The sequence below is a fragment of the Daphnia pulex genome, chromosome 5 (assembly GCF_021134715.1).
Source record: "Daphnia pulex isolate KAP4 chromosome 5, ASM2113471v1".
Classification (NCBI taxonomy): Eukaryota; Metazoa; Arthropoda; class Branchiopoda; order Diplostraca; family Daphniidae; genus Daphnia; species Daphnia pulex.
In genome coordinates, this window is record NC_060021.1 from 6,141,327 (window position 1) to 6,160,706 (window position 19,380).

The 19,380-nt window shown below is 40.1% G+C and overlaps 5 protein-coding genes across 10 annotated transcripts; 1 reads left to right on the forward strand and 4 right to left on the reverse strand.

Annotated features, from left to right (window-relative positions):
* Positions 1-485: 485 nt before the first annotated feature.
* On the reverse strand, positions 486-3,579 carry LOC124194738 (5'-3' exonuclease PLD3-like). Of its 2 annotated transcripts, none has more exons than XM_046589060.1 (10): positions 3,438-3,579; positions 2,591-2,838; positions 2,348-2,525; positions 2,027-2,284; positions 1,766-1,966; positions 1,566-1,705; positions 1,338-1,503; positions 1,169-1,271; positions 1,059-1,100; positions 486-966 (listed from the first exon to the last, which is right to left on the reverse strand). In XM_046589060.1, exons 1-10 carry the CDS (start codon positions 3,543-3,545, stop codon positions 845-847), a joined length of 1,566 nt encoding a protein of 521 aa, XP_046445016.1. In that variant the 5' UTR covers positions 3,546-3,579; the 3' UTR covers positions 486-844. The 2 variants fall into 2 exon arrangements, with proteins under 2 accessions (XP_046445016.1, XP_046445017.1); XM_046589061.1 differs by lacking the exon at positions 3,438-3,579 and adding an exon at positions 2,918-3,096.
* Positions 3,580-4,616: 1,037 nt separating this feature from the next.
* Positions 4,617-8,598, forward strand: LOC124194740 (DNA-binding protein D-ETS-6-like). Of its 2 annotated transcripts, XM_046589063.1 has the most exons (6): positions 4,632-5,175; positions 5,281-5,809; positions 6,044-6,271; positions 7,100-7,413; positions 7,476-7,642; positions 7,707-8,598. In XM_046589063.1, the coding sequence occupies exons 2-6, from the start codon at positions 5,440-5,442 to the stop codon at positions 8,125-8,127; spliced, it is 1,500 nt and encodes a 499-aa protein (XP_046445019.1). In that variant the 5' UTR covers positions 4,632-5,175; positions 5,281-5,439; the 3' UTR covers positions 8,128-8,598. The 2 variants fall into 2 exon arrangements, with proteins under 2 accessions (XP_046445018.1, XP_046445019.1); XM_046589062.1 differs by having other exon boundaries at positions 4,617-5,809.
* Positions 6,334-12,220, reverse strand: LOC124194734 (transmembrane protein 62-like). 3 transcript variants are annotated; one of them, XM_046589052.1, is made up of 14 exons: positions 11,507-12,215; positions 11,303-11,414; positions 11,095-11,235; positions 10,582-11,029; positions 10,324-10,519; positions 10,003-10,242; positions 9,857-9,938; positions 9,481-9,787; positions 9,187-9,417; positions 8,757-9,043; positions 8,588-8,636; positions 7,762-8,109; positions 7,466-7,637; positions 6,334-7,384 (listed from the first exon to the last, which is right to left on the reverse strand). In XM_046589052.1, exons 1-10 carry the CDS (start codon positions 11,693-11,695, stop codon positions 9,019-9,021), a joined length of 1,971 nt encoding a protein of 656 aa, XP_046445008.1. In that variant the 5' UTR covers positions 11,696-12,215; the 3' UTR covers positions 6,334-7,384; positions 7,466-7,637; positions 7,762-8,109; positions 8,588-8,636; positions 8,757-9,018. The 3 variants fall into 3 exon arrangements, with proteins under 3 accessions (XP_046445008.1, XP_046445007.1, XP_046445006.1); XM_046589051.1 differs by having other exon boundaries at positions 8,761-9,043; positions 9,481-9,938; positions 11,507-12,220; XM_046589050.1 differs by having other exon boundaries at positions 9,481-9,938; positions 11,507-12,220.
* Positions 12,221-12,833: 613 nt separating this feature from the next.
* On the reverse strand, positions 12,834-16,329 carry LOC124194735 (transmembrane protein 62-like). Of its 2 annotated transcripts, XR_006875048.1 has the most exons (12): positions 16,190-16,329; positions 15,729-16,123; positions 15,541-15,652; positions 15,341-15,475; positions 14,819-15,272; positions 14,561-14,756; positions 14,260-14,496; positions 14,106-14,187; positions 13,734-14,040; positions 13,440-13,670; positions 13,000-13,288; positions 12,834-12,906 (listed from the first exon to the last, which is right to left on the reverse strand). XR_006875048.1 is itself a non-coding variant. In XM_046589054.1 (11 exons), the coding sequence occupies exons 2-11, from the start codon at positions 15,903-15,905 to the stop codon at positions 13,264-13,266; spliced, it is 1,956 nt and encodes a 651-aa protein (XP_046445010.1). In that variant the 5' UTR covers positions 15,906-16,123; positions 16,190-16,329; the 3' UTR covers positions 12,834-13,263. The 2 variants fall into 2 exon arrangements, 1 of the variants encoding a protein (XP_046445010.1); XM_046589054.1 differs by having other exon boundaries at positions 12,834-13,288.
* A 379-nt stretch (positions 16,330-16,708) lies between these two features.
* On the reverse strand, positions 16,709-19,252 carry LOC124194743 (homeobox protein PKNOX2-like). Its single transcript, XM_046589071.1, has 5 exons — positions 18,682-19,252; positions 18,436-18,613; positions 18,107-18,375; positions 17,803-18,046; positions 16,709-17,731 (listed from the first exon to the last, which is right to left on the reverse strand). Exons 1-5 carry the CDS (start codon positions 18,855-18,857, stop codon positions 17,528-17,530), a joined length of 1,071 nt encoding a protein of 356 aa, XP_046445027.1. The 5' UTR covers positions 18,858-19,252; the 3' UTR covers positions 16,709-17,527.
* Positions 19,253-19,380: the final 128 nt, after the last annotated feature.

Sequence of the window (19,380 nt, forward strand, 5' to 3'; positions counted from 1 at the left end):
ATTTTATCAAATTCATTCGTCGTTACATTAAGAATTAATAGAAATAGAGAAAAACAGGCTCAAAATGGCGGCGACTGTCAGCGTGTCTCTCTCTCGGTGGGTGGACAACCCACCCACTACCCCACTTTTACTCAACCCATTCTTACTACGTTTTTACTACACGTAGCATCGTAATGGGCGGAGTCTCGATTCCTATTGGTCGTCCTTTATTCCCTCGAGGCATTCTTTCAAGGTCTGCCATCTCCCTCCCCCATTATTTATGAATGAAAATCTCCCTGGCTATGGCCACCACTAAAAAAATAAAAAAAAAAAAATAAGAAAAAAGGAAGGGCGTTCGTACTCTATAACAACCCCCCCCCATCCTCTCGGCTCGTTTGCTGGACTCGTGCCCGTCGAAGCGCTTCGATGAGCGTGGGCAGCAACTATGTCCCTTACATTGTATTTTATTCCAAATCTTCTTCTTCTTTCATTTCGCATATCTTAAATTATTCAGTTATATTTGTATTTTTATTTTTTCTCGTGTGAGCGTGTTTGTGTACCGTGTCGGAAAAACCGAAACGATTTATTTATCTCCTGTGTTATTCATAAACCCCGGGGTAGTAGTGTATATGCGCGCGTGTGTAACTTGAATATCCTCCCGACAGAGAAAGAGGGGCGTAGTAGGGTTGGAACATTCGAGTGCTATATGGGGGTCGTAGAGTCCAGGCTCTGTCGGTGTAAATCTTTCTTCTCTCTTAACACACAAAGAAATAGACGAAGGAGAGAAAATAGATACGGCTCAACACTGTTGCCGTTTGCTTGGCACACTCACACTATCTTTGGGAACATCGTTTCTTTATTTTTTTTAATAGACGCTGATGCTATCCAGTGGGTGAGAGTAGGCAGAGTTCCAATCTCGATCGAAAACCTCCTTCAGCTGGCTCTGCAACGTCGTTTGCCCAGTGCCGTTCACTATCAGTCCTACACCTAAAAGATAACCAAAATGATAAAAAAGCAAAATTGTGTGTGTGTCCTTAATCAAGGTCATATGCGTATTGAAAAAGCACGTGACTGTGTACCTCCTGTATTGATAAAGTAATCGCCAGACCAGTTGGACGTCCCTAAAAGATTAAAAGGATTTTTAAGTCATCGAAAGAAGATTACATCATGGGACAGCGCAATAACTCACCTATGTAAGCAGCGTTATCGGTCACCATGTATTTGTTATGGTTGACTCGAGCAAATGGTATTTTCTCTTGATCGGGACTGAAGGCAGGAACGACAAAGATTTTCTAAATGATTAAGAAAATAATACAAATATCTGAGAGAATGTCCACATCAGCGAAATAATAGCTTACGACTTGAACGTCCACGTTTGGATAAACTTTTGAAATGTCAGCCAGAGATTTCAAGAATGGTGCCATGGCAGGTGTGGTATGTTTCCAATGAGAAACCAGTAACCGAATTTTGATGCCTTTGTCGATAGCTAGCCGTCTTAGCTGGTTGTCGATAACTGGCCAGTATCTATGGCATTTTTAGTTAGTTAATAATGGTTTCTTTCAAATATTCACTTTCATGTAACATACTGGTGATGAGGGCTGTACAGCATGGCTGGGATGTAATCCATTACAGCAATATTTATGTACTGGTGAGCCTGTTCCATTGTGTGCAAAACAGATTGCAAATCTGTTGTCCGTCCATCTGCACACAGTTGCGGGGGAGAGCTCTGTTTCAATGACGTATTAAAATTAAACTGAAATCAAGTTTATTTTAAAAATTTAGTTACCGCTAAATAGACGGAAGATGTCGTTTCATTGAAATCAACCGTCAAAGGATTTGTGTGATTTATGTGAGTTGCCAAGTCCTGTGGCCAAGCGTCCGGAATCGTGGCGTTTTCTTCACCTAAAGCCCAGTAGACTTGGAAAATTTTTGACATGTCTTTGGCCAAACATGGGCAGTCGTAAACGGTGGCTCCCAGTTCTTTAACCTACGTGAAAGGAGGTCATATATTTCAGTGTTTTATTTGAATAATAATAAAAGAAATCACCTGGGTTAAGGCACGCCAGTCCATGTTGGCAGATCCAACGTAGAAATGCTTGCCGTCTACCACCCACAACTTTGTGTGTAAAATTCCGGCTCCAATCAAGCGATTGAAATCCAAGTTACGCACGATGGCGGCTCCCAAAGATTCCAACACACTTGTGTCCTCATCTGGAGCGGATTTCGAAGGCTGGTTTTGGGCAACACGGATTCGAATGCCACGCTCAAGCCCGGCTTCCTTCAGTTGCTTGAATACACTCTCTCCCTAGACAATATTTCAGATTATTTTAACAAACTTTTTCTGATTCATTTTCAGTAGAAAACATACCTTCCAAGCTGAAGGATGAGGAACAACATCTTCACCTTTGAGAGACCAGTAGAAAGAGGCAATATCAATTGAAGTCTCGGCTATGTCAATTAGCCTTAACCAACTATCAAAAATAGATGGCTGAATAGTTTGATTGGGATAAACTAATCCCTCAGGTATGCTTTCCACTAAAGTAATGCTAGAATATTAAACAAAATTAAGTTATGCTGTTGTGTGAATGTCAAATTGTAGTTGGTGACTTACTGGCAGGACTGATTGCACTTGGTCTCGTGTTGAAAATCATCAATAACTTGCTTCCTGCTGAAACTTCCCAACCCGTGGGGAAAGAACAATACGAGAAGTGTCACAATAACTATCACAGATATGGTAAGAAACGTTGATTTGAAAATGTTCTCTTTTGGCCTTCTTTGAGCTCTTCTGTGACTTGGGAAAGATGTATCTCCAACTTCGAGTCCAAGCATATCGAAACGCCCTTCATCTTCAGCGGCTGTCTAATAAAGAAAAATATAAAATCATAGTTTCAATGGCACCAGCAGCATGTGGAAATAGTTGAATAGAAAGCTGTTTTACACTTTCAATGTTCTCTTTGATTCCTTTCTTAACCCACTTCATGGCTGAAGCAACCATGACTCTTGGTAACAATGGCGTCCAACTTAACAAAAATTACTGTTGATTGGGTTTCTTTGAGTAAAAATGCTGATCAAGCCCATTTATTCTGCTGTGGAGAAAATGTAGCCGACAAAGTCGTCTGCTCCGAGTCGACTTTGAAGTTGACTCGGGGGAAAAACCTCATTTGTGGCAGTTCTCGGAATCGATTCAAGAAAAAAGAAAAACTACAAAAATATTCAACACCGTAAATGAAGTTTCAAAAATGAGCATGATGAGTGAGAAAATTGTTTTTGACACTTTGTGCAGCGGGACTGAAATCCACCAGGGGATTAACACATTTGAATGCAATAACGTCGGGGAGGCAGTGATGAATGACACACGGACTGCTCAATCGATTTAAGCCAAAAGTTCATTAGCGACGGCAATTACATTATGAATACACATTCATCATTTTAAATGACAAAGAATTCAGTTATCCAACCTTGAATCGATACAAGTTCTCCTCATTTTGAGAATCCTCCGCAGAAGCCATTAACAGCAACCGTGCTAGTTCACTATGTAGTATAAAATGTCCCACATTGATTTTCATCAGCAGGAAAAGTGTGTGTTGTACAATGTTGCCGACAGCTCGGCTAAGAATAGAGAGAGACTCTTTGGTAGAGCTATGGCGAATAACAATCGACGCCTCGCATTGTTGACGCCTGAAAATGACCGACATAGTTCCGTGTTGTTGATCTTGGCTCCCGCTGTTTGATTTACGACAGTCTGCTCTGCTGCTATTTCTTCATTGATGCGCTTGCGCTTCACACCAATTTTTATTTTTTAAAAAATGTTGTAGCCATTAGATAATTGCGTATTTAGATGGCGAAATCATTTCCTGTTTTCGCACCGAAATTCGGCACGTTTTGTTATTCTCTAAAAGGGTTGACACTCGCCGCCGGAAGTTGTGCTGTCGGCCTTTTTTCAAACAAAAATAAAAATTCCCCTTTTTTCTAAATTTGGAAAGAAAATGTTGTTGTTAATTAGAAGCGTCGATGCGAATATACTTTGATTCATTTGAGCAGACTTGACATTCCTGTTTTTTTTTTCTATTTGATAACCATCTCAGACGACCACACGCACAAAGAATTATTCAACCCAAACAGACGCGGGAGTGTGTGACGTCATCAAAAAAGCGTGGGTGTTTTGGAAAGCGCGGGAAGTCTCGGAGACATGCTCGCATGGACTATGTCCCAGCCCGAAGACAACAAAACAAAAAAAAACGGGACATTAAATAAGAAAAAGTTGACTTCCGTTTGAGCCAATGACTTTGACAAATAATACTGTTGATTTGAATATTGCCACACGAGATCAATCAGGTCTAAAAGAAAAAAAAAACACACACTCGAGAGAAGATAAAAGAGTTGGTTGAACGTGAAAAATAACGAAACAAAAGGATGTGACCTGTTTGATGATCGTGAGATAGTATAGTAGCTAGTTGGATCATTACCTTAGGACGAGGGCAGGTGTATGAGTTTATAAGTATCGCGTTTCGCAATGGAGAGAGAACGGCAAGATCTACCAGTTTGTCCGCTGCGGGCGAAGGAAGTCGAGATGAATTCCCGGAATATATTTTAACTCGCCCGTTGTCTGTTGTGCACATACCTACCTCCCCAATGCTGCTGTCGAGTTAACACACAGTGGTGGTGAGGAGCGTAGGCGGCATTAGACCGGCAAAATGGTCGAGTCGCCGCCGTCAAACTCTTAGTATAGCGGCCTGCTTAACACAAGCCGGGCGGTTCGTCACATCATCAAGGATTAAATAAACATTTGCAATCATCAAGTACAAATCTTCATCTAGACCAGCCGCTTTTCTCTGATTGGCTTTTCCAGTTCAGCTATTTCACAAGTCTGTGAGACAGAAGGGGGGGGGTGGTCGACTCTGATTGGTTACCCGTCATCTTTACATGTTGAGGTTCGCCAACAGCTCCGGTCATTTCATCCGGTGAACTCGGTGTCGGTGGATTCAAATTTTGTGTTGTGACGTGAAAATCAAATCTAAGATACGGTTAGAAGGAAGAAAATGTGACTCGAGCCTAAAATTTCGACAGCAACTTTCACCAAAACTACTAGCCCCACAGACACCTACAGGTCGTGTGTGACTCACCGTGAATCACGAAAGTGTCGCAATCTCTTTTTCAAACAAACAAATTTCCCACACGACCACACAGCCAATCAAGGTGAATATTTCAAATTCGAGATATACCCAAGGCGTTTTCTTCATGAGTGTCGGTACCTGCTTCAATTTCCCGGTGGGTTTCACGATGGATCGCCAAAATCATCAGCCGTCGGCGGCTGGTGGCGGTTTTTACTCGGCCCAAGAGTCACCCAGTTCTATTCTATGGGACCTGGACAGCTCTTCGCTGATTGTCCCGCCGCTAGTTCCAGCCTATTTCCATCCGTCGGCGGAATTCCGCCCGCATCAGACGTCGGGCGTCGATACGATGCGTCGTGAGATCTCAGAAGAGAGCGGCTATCAAACGGCCTTTGACGAAGGGTCCTCGTCGTGGGCGTCCGATTGGCCAACCAATGAAGACCAGACAACGGAATTCCAGCAGCATCAAGGTTGGTCCTCGACGGAGGACTTCCTGGCTCAAGATAGCCAACTCACTAGCGACGAAATGAGTTGGTTTCAACAGCAGCAGCAGCCCAATTGGGGATTCCCTGACGTTTTCACGGCCGCCACACCCACCATCAATCCAATTCAATCGGAAAATTACATCAACAACCCGAATCATCTAACGTCATCAATGGCCGGAAGAAGTGAAAGTACTTCTTCAGAAGAGACACTCAACGACGTCTCTGTCCCATCAGGTAAACCAGCAGCAACGTGACATATGAGGTGTATAACGGGTTCTAGGCCAGCGGGATCTAGGCGGGTAGACCGGATATTGGCCAACTAGGGTCTACACGACGCTCACGGTTGTAATTGTGAAAAGCTCGTGCTCTTTTTCTAAGAATCAGGGGAATTTTGAATAACCTTTTCTTTATTTCTTGCAATTCAATTATATGGTGGCCTAATGATTTGGGGTTTTTGTTGAAACACAGACCCGAGTACGTGGAACCAAGAACAGGTGGTTACCTGGCTAAGATGGTCGCAAAAGAAGTTGAAGATTGGGCCAGAATCGACTGACCCGGCCAAATTTCCTACCAATGGCCAACATCTCTGTTCGTGGACTGTAGACAATTTTGTCCAAGTTGCCGGATCAGAAGCTGGACCCCTTTTGGCCGCCGCCCTTTTCTGGCTGAAACGACCACATCTACAATCGACTCATGGTAAGTGAAATCTTTCAAGGAAGTCGTACGTGTGCAGCATCAACAGACAATAATTGAAAACGTTTAAAAAAGAAAAGAATCCTTAATTGTAATTAAACAACAAGTGACAGCATAGCAATCAAGATCATGTGAAGGCACACAATCTGCATATCAAAGGCTTCCGGACGATCCCAATAGTACCGGATGCTGTTTAACTTTATATATTTTTTAAAAAACAAAAACTAACAAAATTGTCGTAGAAAAAATATTTAGAGTTAAATCATTCGACCTGGAAAATTAAGTTTTTCTTTAATATTCAATATAAGAGAAATCATTCTGCAGTTAAGCCTAGTTGATGCTCGAATATATCCGAGAGGCGTTGATGGATCAACACGGACCTTATATATTATCTTCCAAGTCTAATACGATAAGGAAATGTATGCGGAGGGGACGGATATTCCGCAACGCATCGAATAAAGAAGAAAAAAAGGATGTCTCCACCCCTTTTGCCAGCCGGTCATATTGAATGTTTAGAGATGGAAATTCTTGTGAGAACCACCAGGCATAATGAGAATCCCCCCTTGTTGTTGCTGATGATCTATATTGGCTTTTTATTAAGAAGAGTGAGATTGCATCATTTAATTACAAGGGCAAACTCTCAGGTGAAAATGATTGCGCATCTTTGACGCCCAGCTGATTGGGAATTGATTGCTATTATGAAATAGGCGTAAAGCGCATGCGTGAACTGGGCAAGAGTAGTAGTGAAAGCCCTATAACTATATATCTAAATTTCGTGTTATATATAGAGGCACCACCTTATCATTCAGTTGATTGTTTTCTGATCCTTAGGAGAGGGTGCAGAGGTCCTGGAAACGATCCGGGTTCAATCGCAACCAGTTCAGGAGACTCAACAGTCGGGTGTCATGTCGTTCTCGCATCCATCGAATGAATCACCGCTCACGGCCAGTACTTCAAGTGTTAACGCATCGCCGTCGGGTGGTTCGCATCCGTCTTGGTGGATTCAGGATTTCCTCCACACTACCTTGGGAATTGCCCGCAGGAAAAAAGGGTCGCCAGATTCGCCCGATTTTAATAAAGAAGGCGGTAAATCGACTCAAGATCCGGATCCGGCTTCTACATCAGGCCAAATTCAGTTGTGGCAGGTAAGCAATTTTGAATGGAAAATAATTGGTTAATAAATAAATTTGCAATAACCTTGGGGTAGTTCCTGCTCGAGTTGCTGGCCGATCCGCAATCAAACGCTGCCTGGATCGCATGGGAGGGAAGCCAAGGTGAATTCAAGTTACTCGATCCTGATGAAGTTGCTCGCCAATGGGGAAATCGCAAAGCCAAACCCAACATGAACTACGACAAGCTCAGTCGGGCCCTAAGGTATTTGAGAAACATATAACTTTTTCACCTTTCAACGATTCAAATAAATAACTGTTTTCTTTAGATACTATTACGATAAGAACATAATGAGCAAAGTTGCTGGAAAGCGTTACACGTACAAATTCGATTTCAATGGATTGATGCAAGCTTGCCAACAGCTGACGACGGTGACTAGTGCGGAAACATTGGCCATGTCTTCATCGACGAGTTTGCATTTGGCCTACATCCATCGCGGAGGTCAAGTGCCTCCTTTAATGCCGAGCAGCAGCAGCCCCATGGTCCAGGATGGAGAGACGACAGCTCATTCATCTCATTATCGGTCCCCACCACCGTATTGGTTTGCCAACTCTTCGGCCGCTTCACCATCACGTTGGAACGCTCAGTCTGACGTGGTTCTGCAATCATCACCGCAAATGATCTCGGCGGCCAGTTCACCTTCATCGTCTGTCACATCGCAGTGTTCGATTCTGTATCACAACAAGTAGTCAAACATGCCAATCTTCAACGCGCCATCGAGTTCATTCAACAAAATATAATAGAGTAGGCCTCCGTTATTATTAAAAAATCATTTCCTCTTTCTTTTCTCCATACGGTCATTCCATTTTTTCGTAAGGTATTGAAATCCCCCCCAAAAAAACCAAATCTACTTTGATGATGAATTTCTCGTGTTGTACGAAATGTTTGCCGAATCTCTGGAATTCGCCAAAGCGGATGTAGTACTCACAACGGATGCCAACAAGTTTCTAATATTATTATGTAAAGATTAAAAAACATTTGTTTTGCCAATGTTTCATACTATATACTCCGATGTCACCACCAACTACCTGGCCCTTTTGACACTTGGCCAGGGTGAGCAGTCGTGATAATACAAAGAAAAATCTGGGTCTCAAATGAATGATCATCTGTTCTAGCAATTTTAATAGTCGCTCGGATGAAATACAATACCTCATTGATGAGCACCGCCTATGGAATTTACCACCCAAGCCCCAACGCACTGAAAAAAATACGAAATACGAAATTTAAATTGTATTACGAATGTTAACAATCATCGCAAAAATTAGTAATATTTATACTGTAGTGGTAAGTTTGACAAAATTTTTGCAAAAATTTTTACCGACATAAAGTTTTTCTGTCGAGTGAGGAAACGGCAAAGGAATGTTTTACTACTTTCCACCACAAGCAAATTCTGAAGGAAGTGTTGCACAACTTCACTTCATCATCACAATGATGGATGCAGGCATAAGATGAAATCTACACGACGGCGACTGTTAAAGGTGCAATCTATGAAGAAGTGAAGACGGGCGGAAAAAGGTGGACTTATATGGAGAGGTTTTTGGTAAGGATGACGGTTAATTTTATAGGGAAAACAACATATTCTAATTCCAGGTTTTTGCGATATTCCTATAAATAAGACAGGAAAAAAGCAGAAAAGTCAAAGTGAGTATTTAAAAATAAATTTGATACATGAATGTACAGTAACCGCATCTAATTTCATCGGATGTGATTTCTGATATGTGAAAAAAAATTTTAAATATGAAACTCACTTGAAATCCAACGAGTTTAATGTTTTCGCTTTCCACCATAGGTAGAAAGCGAGAAACAAACTCCAGAATCGCGCAGGGTTGAGCAGTAGGGTATACCATCCATAAGAATGCATAAATAACAAGCAAGTCGCCAAGTGAAAAGCAAGTAAAGACCAAATAGGAACATGGAGCATAAATTTCGTGAAAAAAGTGCGGCTGTAGGCTCTATTCCTTTTAATCGTCTCCTCGAATCTACCAACAAATTGAAGTTAAAATCATTCCGGAAAAAAATATTTTTTCTTCAAAATCACTTACCTCACATCTGCAGTGTGAGCAAGAATGCAAATAAGTGGCCCATTGAATAGGATAATGTGAATACCGCAGTATAAATACGTTGTAGTTCCTTTTAGAAATAATCCATCGTCGAAAAAAGTTCCCCAAGCAAAAACAACACCAATGCGGTCGTCGATTAAATAGCCTGCAAGCCAAGGTCCAACGCATAGATATATGCTGTAGGCCAAAATCGGGTAGAATAACTTTTTGATGCCAGAAAAAACCCAAAATTTTCTAAGCAGCAGTTTTAAACACGCACATTTAACTCGTTCCGGGGACCGCTCTCCGACTTGAAATGGGCAACACAAATTTATAAATAGAAATCCAACTTCACTTTTCAATTTATTCGAACTCTTACGAGTAATACGTCTCTGTAGTAAGTGCATGATGCCGAATGGCACTGTAGAAAAAAAGATTGAAACCCAAAATAGCCATCGACTCTAAATGAGGAATAAAACGTTTGTCAGAAACATTAGAGTTTAACAGAACTAGAATTTTGCTTACTATCGTAGTTAAATCCCACATCAGAGCTATTTCTGCTCTCCAGGAGAAATGTGGCGAAATTGTTTTGTCCAAAGCAAATTCGATTTCGGTAGTTTCCTCGGAGCCGGAAGAATCTTTGGCTCTCACTTCAAGTGTATGACGGCCTTCAGCGTAGAGTTCCGGTTGCCAAGGCGCGGTATACAAGGGATTGTTTTGGCCTGTTAGTTTACACGGTTTCCAAGATCCATGATCCAAACTCACCTGTTGGTACAATATGAGATTAAAATATATACTTGTGTACATGTATTATAAACAACAGTTAACGATGAAATTGCAATTTACCTCGCAAACTTCGATTGGTGAAGGAGAAAATATGAAAATCCGAATGTGAGTCGAAGTGGCCATTATTTCAATGGGCTGTTGACAACACTGCACCGTCAACAGCGGTTTCGGATTTGACACAACTATAATCGGCCAAGTTTTATGCTTAACATCAGCGAAAGAAAATAATCCTTTGTCGAGTACTGCAACTCGATATCTATTTCAGTATTGAAATCGATGTTATTCAAATTTTTTAAACGTAATACACATGTGAATTACATTCGATTGTCCTTCCAGTCAGCAAGTTCTAGTTCTAACATTCCCGAATAGTGACGCGAATACATTTCAGGTACAAAGCCGACAAAATTGTGCAAATGTCCGCATAAATAGGCGATTCCCTTGGAGGCGACATCACGCAATCCAGGACCCGAATTGAAGATACACGAAGATGGATAATGACCAAACCAGATAGTTCCATTAACATTTGAGTTAGTGGCGTTTTTATCGAATTCTTTTAACTTTGACAAGCGATTATCGTCCAATTGCCCGACAAAATTTAGTAATCGTTTTGGGCCTATTTCAAGAGTAGCGTCCACGGCGATGAAAGCATATTTTGTTCTTTCATTGGTCTTGATAATAGTCATGTAAGATCCAGGATTTTTCCTTTGTGATCCAAACTGTGGGTAATAGCTGTTGGAACTATTGTATCCATCAACATTAAAGTTATCTATTTAAGAAACAAATTCTTGATTTATTAAACTATTATGGGGGAAATACTTGAAAATCTATTACCATGATTTCCTCTCAAGTCTAACCAATGAACCATCCCAGATTCATTTTGACATTTAGTGTACACATCTTTATACATCTGCCATTCATCAAGAAACTGTTTAACTAAGACTTTGCCAGGAGCAACAGAATCAGTTAAATCCCCTGTTGAAAAAAAAAAGATTGAAATTTTTCAACAAAACTGTGTACAGTCTGAAGGTGTGTTACTAACCACTTGCTAGAACCAAGCCTGGACCAATAGCTTTTAAATTGACGCTGCAAAACTCATTAAGTTGCTCGTATCTATCGTTTGCTGTGTAGTGACTGATGTGCAGATCAGAAATCTAATTCCAATTTTGCAATAATTCAATGTACAGTATAAAAATTCAGTGCCATACGAACGTGAAAACAAAGAGGAAAACAGTCATTCACTTACATGTACAAAAATAAAAGCATCTTCGTCATCTTGTCCTAGTGAAATTATTTGTTGACGGTTTTTAATGTCGATGCTATCTGTTTCACACACACATTGGCCAGCCGTATAACGAATATATACTACGTACACAACAACAAATAAAAGACCCACACGGCCGTATTTAAACATCGCCTTTAATCTGTATCCCATTTTGAAGGTAAATGTTTTTGACAAAATAATGAATAAATGATGATCCAATCGGCTGAAACTAAAATTGCTTGGATGTGACTGTCATAACGCACCCCAAGCATCACTTGGTAAATTATTATCTAATCTATACTCTTTAGGTTTTTTTTATAACACACAATTTAAGCCAACAAATAATGGTTGTGAAATGTCGACGATCACTTATCAGTGAAGCCATATTAAGCATGAAGGAGAAAAGCTGGAGGTGGTACTCCCCCAAATAATCCCCCATTTTCCCTCGAGGTACAGATTCGTTCCCTTTTCTGACACTAGATGCGGTACGAATCATTTCTGACTCATGAGTCATGACAGGCAACTTTTTTTAAACGAATATTTTTGTTGTGTACTTCACTTCTGTATGAATGAAAAGACAATTTAGATTGTGCATGTTTTCTAGTTAATGTTGCACCAGAGAGTACATCACTCATTTGAGTAGCAACAAATTTGTACTGAATGATCAAGATTTCTGTTTTTAACTGTTGACAGTTGTCGAACGACATTTAACTATTGCAAATTGTTTAACGATACTATGTGACATTGTTGTTTACCATTAGTGGAAGCAAATACCTTCTACTGGTCCTAGATTGGCGGTGGGTACTGCTTATGCCGGTAAATATTTTCACGTTGCAGTTATCGTTGCAATGGTTTCGCCTTCAATTATTCGGTCTTCGTCGCGGAAAACTCTCGAGATGAAAAAAACGTGCACACAAATTTAAAGAATTGGTGGTGCAATTTGCCCCACCAGTTGCATTACTCCATTTCGCCTTAATTTCGAAGTCTTTAGGGACTTTAAAAAACTTATGGATAATATGAATTGGGTGTTTTATAGCGACCCTATAACCTGTTCGGCAGCCTAGCACCACACAGCAAGGCATTTTCAGTTTTCTCACTTCACAATTTCAAAATACTTCACGACAATGGCAACAAGACGATGGCAGCAAGACCACGACGTCTACGAGACAATAATGATTTGACTGCAGATTGCCGAATCGACTGCACGCTGGTCGGAATGGATAACAACTGCCCTCTCCGGGGACATCGGGAAAAATCACCACAAGAACTTTTCGAAAGCGACACTAGATCGCGACCCTGAACGTTCGCATATCACAGGGACGTCTATATTTTAGCAATCACACTGGTCCGTTAAGTAATCACACCACCTAAGCCCCAACGCACTGAAAAAATACGAGTAAATTGTGTTTCAAATATTAACAATCATGGTAAATAAGTAATAATGTTTTGGTAAGTTTGACAAAATTTATACCGACCTACAGCTTTTCTGTCGAGTGAGGGAACGGCAAAGGAATGTTTTACTAATTCGACCACAAGAATTCTGAAGGAAGTGTTGCACAACTTCACTTCATCATCACAATGATGGATGTAGGCAAAATATGGAATCAACATGACAGCGACTGTTAAAGGTGCAATCTATAAAGAAGTGGAAGAAGTGAAGACGGGCGGAAAAAGGTGGACTTAAATGGAGAGGTTTTTGGTAAGGATGACGGTTAATTTTATAGGGAAAACGACATATTCTAGTTCCAGGTTCTCGCGACATTTCTATAAATAAGACAGGAAAAATCAGAAAACCCAAAGTGAGTATTTAAAAATAAATTTAATACATGAATGTACACTACAGTAACCGCATCTAATTTCATCGGATGTGATTTCTGATATGTGAAAAAAAAAATTTTTTAAATATAAAACTCACGTGAAATCCAACGAGTTTAATGTTTTCGCTTTCCACCAAAGGTAGAGAGAGAGAAACAAACTCCAGAATCGCGCAGGGTTGAGCAGTAGGGTATACCATCCATAAGAATGCATAAATATCAAGCAAGTGGTAAAGTGAAAAATAACAAACAACAAAATAGGAACATAGAGCATAAATTTCGTGAAAAAAGTGCGGCTGTAGGCTCTATTTCCAGTTCTTGTCTCCCGGAACCTAAATTTAATAAAATTTACATAATAAAATGAAAATTTTTCTTTTAACTTGAAATTCACTTACCTCACATCTGCAGTGTGAGCAAGAATGCAAATAAGTGGCCCATTGAATAGGATAATGTGAATACCGCAGTATAAATACGTTGTAGTTCCTTTTAGAAATATTCCATCTTGGAAAAAAGTTCCCCAAGCAAAAACAACACCAATGCGGTCGTCGATTAAATAGCCTGCAAGCCAAGGTCCAACGCATAGGTATATGCTGTAGGCCAAAATCGGGTAGAATAACTTTTTGATGCCAGAAAAAACCCAGAATTTTCTGATCAGTAGGTTAACACAACGATATTTAACTCGCAGCGGCGACAGCAGTCGATCTTAATGTAGGGAACACACTATGAATATGAATCTATTTAAAGTTAAATTTAGTTGTTATTCTTACACGTGATTCGCCTCTGTAGAAAGTTCACGAACAAAAATGGTACTGTACAAAAGAAGATTGAAACCCAGAATACCACTTTACTCTGAATTACATAATAAAATTTTTATTAGTCAAATTCAAAATAAACAAAAGCAGAACTAAAATTAATACTTACCATAGTAGTAAAATCCCACATCAGAGCTATTCGTGCTCTCCACGGGTAATGTGGCATTGTGTTGTCCAAAGCAAATTCGATTTCCGTAATTTTCTCGGATCCGGTAGAATCTTTGGCTCTCACTCCAAGTGTGTGAGGGCCTTTAGCGTAGAGTTCCGGTTGCCAAGGCGCGGTATATAGGGGATTTTTTTGGCCTGTTAGTTTACAAGGTTCCCAAGCTCCATTATCCAACCTTACCTGTTGGCACATCATGAAATATGACATTTATTAAAAACAGTACTAAATGATTAAATTGCAATACCTCGCAAACTTCGATTGGCGAAGGAGAAAATATGAAAATTCGAATGTGGGTCGAATTAGCCATTAATTCATTGGGCTGCTGACAAGGATGAACCGTCAACAGCGGTTTTGGATTAGTCACAACTATAACCGGCCAACTATTATGTTCAACATCATCGAAAGAAAATAATCCTTTGTCGAGTACTGCAACTCGATACCTATTTCAGTATTGAAATCGATGTTATTCAAATTTTGTAAACGTAATACACATGTGAATTACATTCGACGGTCCTTCCAGTCAGCAAGTTCTAGTTCCAACATTCCCGAATGGTGGCGCGAATACATTTTAGGTACAATGCCGAAAAGAGTGTGGAAATGTCCGCATAAATAGGCGATTCCCTTGGAGGCGACATCGCGCAAACCAGGACGCAGTCCGGAATTGAAGATACTCGAAGATGGATAATGGCCAAACCAAATAGTTCCATTAACATTTAATTGAGTGGCGTTTTTATCGAATTCTTTTAACTTTGACAAGCGATTATCGTCCAATTGCCCGACAAAATTTAGTAATCGTTTTGGGCCTATTTCAAGAGTAGCGTCCACGGCGATGAAAGCATATTTTGTCCTTTCATTGGTCTTGATAAAAGTAATGTAAGATCCAGGATTTTTCCTTTGTGATCCAAACTGTGGGTAATAACTGTTGGAACTGTTGTATCTATGAATGTTGAAGTTATCTATTTAAGAAACAAATACTCAATTCATTACAGTATTCTGTGGGAAATACTTGAAGTCCTTGTACTACCATGATTTCCTCTAACATCCAACCAATGAGGGACCCCAGATTCATTTTGACATTTAGTGTACACATCTTCATACATCTTCCATTCTTCAATAAACTGTGTAACTTTGCCAGGAGCAACAGAATCAGTTAAATCCCCTGTTGACAAAAAAGGATAGAAATGTTTAAAACTGTGTACAAACAGTCTAAAGATATTTACTAACCACTTGCAAGAACCAGGTGAGGACTGATAGCTTTTAAATTTATGCTGCAAAACTCATTAAGTTGCTCGTATCTATCTTCTGCTGTAAAGTGACTGATGTGCAGATCAGAAATCTAAATAATCCAAATTGCCCACCGCCCACATAGAAGTAAAAGAGCAAAACAAATCATTTACTCTGGCATTACTTACATGCACGAAAACCAAAACATCTTCGTCATCTTGGCCTAATGGAATAATATTTTGGCGGGAACTTCTCACGTTATCCAAATTGCATTCGGGGTTAACCGTCAGATGATTCCGGGATGTAATTAAAAAACCCAAAATAGTAATTATTAAGAAAAATAATCCAATACGTTCGATATTCATTTTGAAGAACAAGTGTTTTGATCTTCAAATGATATTCTGATCACTTTCAATTGACTGGATCTAAAATTACGGGACTATCCATTCACATCAGTGATAACATACGTCAGTAACTCGAAATTGTTCTGCTTGGTGTCATCAGCATCACGCACTTGCCACGTTGCAAAATCTTATTTGTAAGTTTTAGACGAGTAGAATGGTACTGGACTCTGAAGTATGAACTGTGTTAGAAAATATAAATTTGTAGTTAAAGGCCTATCCTTGATACAGCCTAATCTAATAGATACCTCCACTTCTTTATATGGGGGCAGTAGGGCTTTAACCAAAGCGGTTGTACCGCTTTAGAACCAAACTTAACGCACAGACAGAATGCTTTATTCCAAGTACACTTCTTATTGGGCATTCTGCTGGGCTCTCCTAGCCTGTGGGATATTTTGATAAAAAAAAGATGAATTATTTAAAAATTTGCATTCTATTTAATTGGGGAACTATATTGCGTCGAAGACCGTGTCTTATCCTCAGGCGGCCAGGCTGAAATCGGCAGGCTTGAAAAAAGGAACATCGTTAAAACTAACACACAAAATTAGACTAAGTATAATTTTTTTTCACAAATGAACGAACAGTTTTTAACTTCACTAAAATAAAATTAGTCGACAGCTAAGTCCACTATAATACAAATAATGAGTCGATCAATAAAACGAATCTAAAAAAAAACAAAGTTGGATTTGTGGAATGTTACGGAATTCGTATGCTTGGGGTTCATTTTTACGGAGAAATGTATCTGACCAAACGCAATTACGCAAATGTTGACTGTGAAGAGAAAATCGATGTATTGCCTTTGGAGATGTTGATACATAACAACGGACCTATAGCAATAGGCACAGTGAAACGCACTATGGAAAAATTTACGTATGGATCAATTTGCGCGGGCCATAAGGAAATCATTCCTGCACTCATCATTTTTTTCGACTGGAGTGATCAAGTATCACTCATCACCTTGCCAGCACGAACTTTGCATAGAGACGGGCATTAAACAGGAGATAAATATTAACATGTTACATCAAAATGTGTGAACAGTCTTTTTACACAGGCAAAAGAAAAGCGAAATTGAAATTGGCGGTTCGACCGAGCACAGAAAAAAAAAATGCTCTTGAAAAACACACAAACAACACATGTCTCTTTCTTAAATTACTATTTGAACGGTATTGCAAGCTCTTTTTAGTACGTACCGAATTCGCACTCGATTAAAATAAAACGAAACTAACCCCACTCGTCTTCGATGAAAAACAAGGAAGTTGTCGATATCAGAGTAAAATGAAAAGTGAAATGACTTCGATGGTCGCAGAAAAATATTGAACTGAAAACTTCGACTAACTATTAAGGTCATGATTTACTTTTTTGTCGTCTCATTGTATAAGGCTTCCTTAGACCACCTCGTCACTCGGAACCAGCTAAACGTTTGATAACTGGACAGAGCGAAGAGAATCAAATCTAATTGGAACTTTGATGCTGCGTTTTAAGAACGTAGTGCACATGCCAAATATGACAAATTGCAAAACTACAATTAATACTCGATTGAGAAAAACAAAATGAGAACAAAATGGTCATCTTGCATTACTTTTTTTTTACTGGTCGGAATCACCGTAGCTCAGAGCATCCTCTCCATCACTTCCAGGGCCTGAACTGCTTCCAGCACCAGATATAAGCATTCGTTTGGGAGTAAAATCAACGTCCGGTTGTAGGGACGCAGATCCGGCGTGAGTAGCATGGGCCGAATCCAACATTGGTTGCAAAATTCTTCGTCTAGCGTTGATGAACCAGTTATTCACCTAATTAATGTGCCATCCGATAATAAGTACCAACATTCAGCAACAAGTAAATTATTTTTATTGGAAAATACCTGCAGGAGCGTTAATTTTGTCTGGGTGGCCAACTGTTTCTTTTCTTCTTCCGTTGGGTAAGGATGCACCAGATGTTGAAACAACCAAGACCTTAGAACAGCAGTTGCCTTTCGAGGCAAGACTCCTCTCTTAACCTTGGCTGATGGGTTCGGATTTCCGCCGACTGCATCCTCCTCTTCGTCTGATGACAAGGAAGATTGAACGTACGATACTTGACTTGGGCGTGAGCTTGGCTGGTGAGTACTGAAGCAAAACATTAATCAGTAAAAAGTTCATTGCACTTTGTCATCTTGAAAAACTAACCTTTCATCTCTCCTGTATTGTGAGCTGTATGAAGCTGCTACAGCATCTAGGTTGAAAGGGTGACTTCCACTGCCATTACTGCAGTTACTATCATATCCTGCCTCATCACCATCCAGACCACCACTTTCTCCCTCGGTCCTCAACAAGTTTTCACTGTGGAGCTTCCCTCTTAGGCAAGCTATGTATCTACGGCAGAAATCTCTGCAAAGCTCTTGAACTTTTTCTAGTTCTAATAAATGTATCCTCAACACCTGCAACGCTTTTAGCATCTAGGGAGAAAAAGAGAGCATTCAGATTAAACGAAGGGTACAATTGATTGTTTCTATTACCAGTCCATCGACTTCTGCATTGTCAGTCATTAAGGTCTTGTTTCCATCTCTCTCATGTTGAACGAAAGCCCTGACATCATTTTCAAGGCCTTGGAGGACAACTCTTGTGTCAACTTCTCCTCTTGTAGCTTCTTCGCATTTCTCCAGCAAAAGGGCGAGCAAGGGGAACAATGGGTGCCTAAATTGCAGAAGAATGATTGGTTTGTCAACCTATGATCGATGCACTGCTGACAATGACAAAATTACCTGTAGACAGCCTGTTTATCAGCTTCAAATTGCACTCTGTCTTGGACGTTAACGCCAGATATAGCGTTATATTCCATGTCCATGCCTTTGTGTGCTGTTGTTGCATGATCACTGCTATTAAAGTATTGATGCTGCTGCTGGGCCCCACTCAAAAGCAGACCGTCCACTCGTTCCATTTCGGCACGGAATGTTTGGGTTTCGAAGGGGAACAAAGTGGTGGGACGGATGCCTGGGATAACAAGTTATCAACTCGTCACGTTTTGACGAATCCAACACGTGGAGAAAAGTGTCAATTAAATGTCAAAAGCTATCAAGCCCTGGCATCCACCATGGGAGGATCAACAAAAGATTAAGTATTGCTTTTTGTTTTCGATTAATCGATATAGATGGGATATCGATATATAATCATTCCCTCCCCCTTTTTGGGTGGAGGGCGGGGGGGGGGGGGTTTATGGTTATGTCTTTGTGTGGTATAAGCTAGCTGCTGCTGGACTAACCCCTTTTCGGTCGGTAATGGCCTTCGGGAATGGGTCATAACTACTCGACGCGCACATCATATGAATGCACATAACAACAATGCTATTTCATTGTGTTGCGGTTTATTGTTCCTTTTTTTGTGCGTTGTTTTCCTTTCCTTTTTATTTTTTGTCTTTTTTTTCTTTTCTTTCAAATAAAATTCCACAATAGAATAATTTAAAA

Coding starts and splice junctions, on each gene's coding strand:
- LOC124194735 (XM_046589054.1), bottom strand. CDS start 15,905: ATGAATATCGAACGTATTGGATTATTTTTCTTAATAATTACTATTTTG. Junction 14,757..14,818: donor GACTGGAAGGACCGTCGAAT/GTAATTCACATG, acceptor ATACTGAAATAG/GTATCGAGTTGCAGTACTCG. Junction 14,497..14,560: donor CGCCAATCGAAGTTTGCGAG/GTATTGCAATTT, acceptor ATGTGCCAACAG/GTAAGGTTGGATAATGGAGC.
- LOC124194734 (XM_046589051.1), bottom strand. CDS start 11,695: ATGGGATACAGATTAAAGGCGATGTTTAAATACGGCCGTGTGGGTCTT. Junction 11,030..11,094: donor AGACTTGAGAGGAAATCATG/GTAATAGATTTT, acceptor TTTCTTAAATAG/ATAACTTTAATGTTGATGGA. Junction 9,044..9,186: donor TTAAACTCGTTGGATTTCAA/GTGAGTTTCATA, acceptor TCTTATTTATAG/GAATATCGCAAAAACCTGGA.
- LOC124194743 (XM_046589071.1), bottom strand. CDS start 18,857: ATGGAACGAGTGGACGGTCTGCTTTTGAGTGGGGCCCAGCAGCAGCAT. Junction 18,376..18,435: donor ATGCAGAAGTCGATGGACTG/GTAATAGAAACA, acceptor TTTTCTCCCTAG/ATGCTAAAAGCGTTGCAGGT. Junction 17,732..17,802: donor CAAAATTAACGCTCCTGCAG/GTATTTTCCAAT, acceptor CACATTAATTAG/GTGAATAACTGGTTCATCAA.
- LOC124194738 (XM_046589060.1), bottom strand. CDS start 3,545: ATGAAAATCAATGTGGGACATTTTATACTACATAGTGAACTAGCACGG. Junction 2,526..2,590: donor AAGTGCAATCAGTCCTGCCA/GTAAGTCACCAA, acceptor TTAATATTCTAG/CATTACTTTAGTGGAAAGCA. Junction 967..1,058: donor TTACTTTATCAATACAGGAG/GTACACAGTCAC, acceptor GTTATCTTTTAG/GTGTAGGACTGATAGTGAAC.
- LOC124194740 (XM_046589062.1), top strand. CDS start 5,218: ATGAGTGTCGGTACCTGCTTCAATTTCCCGGTGGGTTTCACGATGGAT. Junction 6,272..7,099: donor ACATCTACAATCGACTCATG/GTAAGTGAAATC, acceptor TCTGATCCTTAG/GAGAGGGTGCAGAGGTCCTG. Junction 7,414..7,475: donor GCCAAATTCAGTTGTGGCAG/GTAAGCAATTTT, acceptor ACCTTGGGGTAG/TTCCTGCTCGAGTTGCTGGC.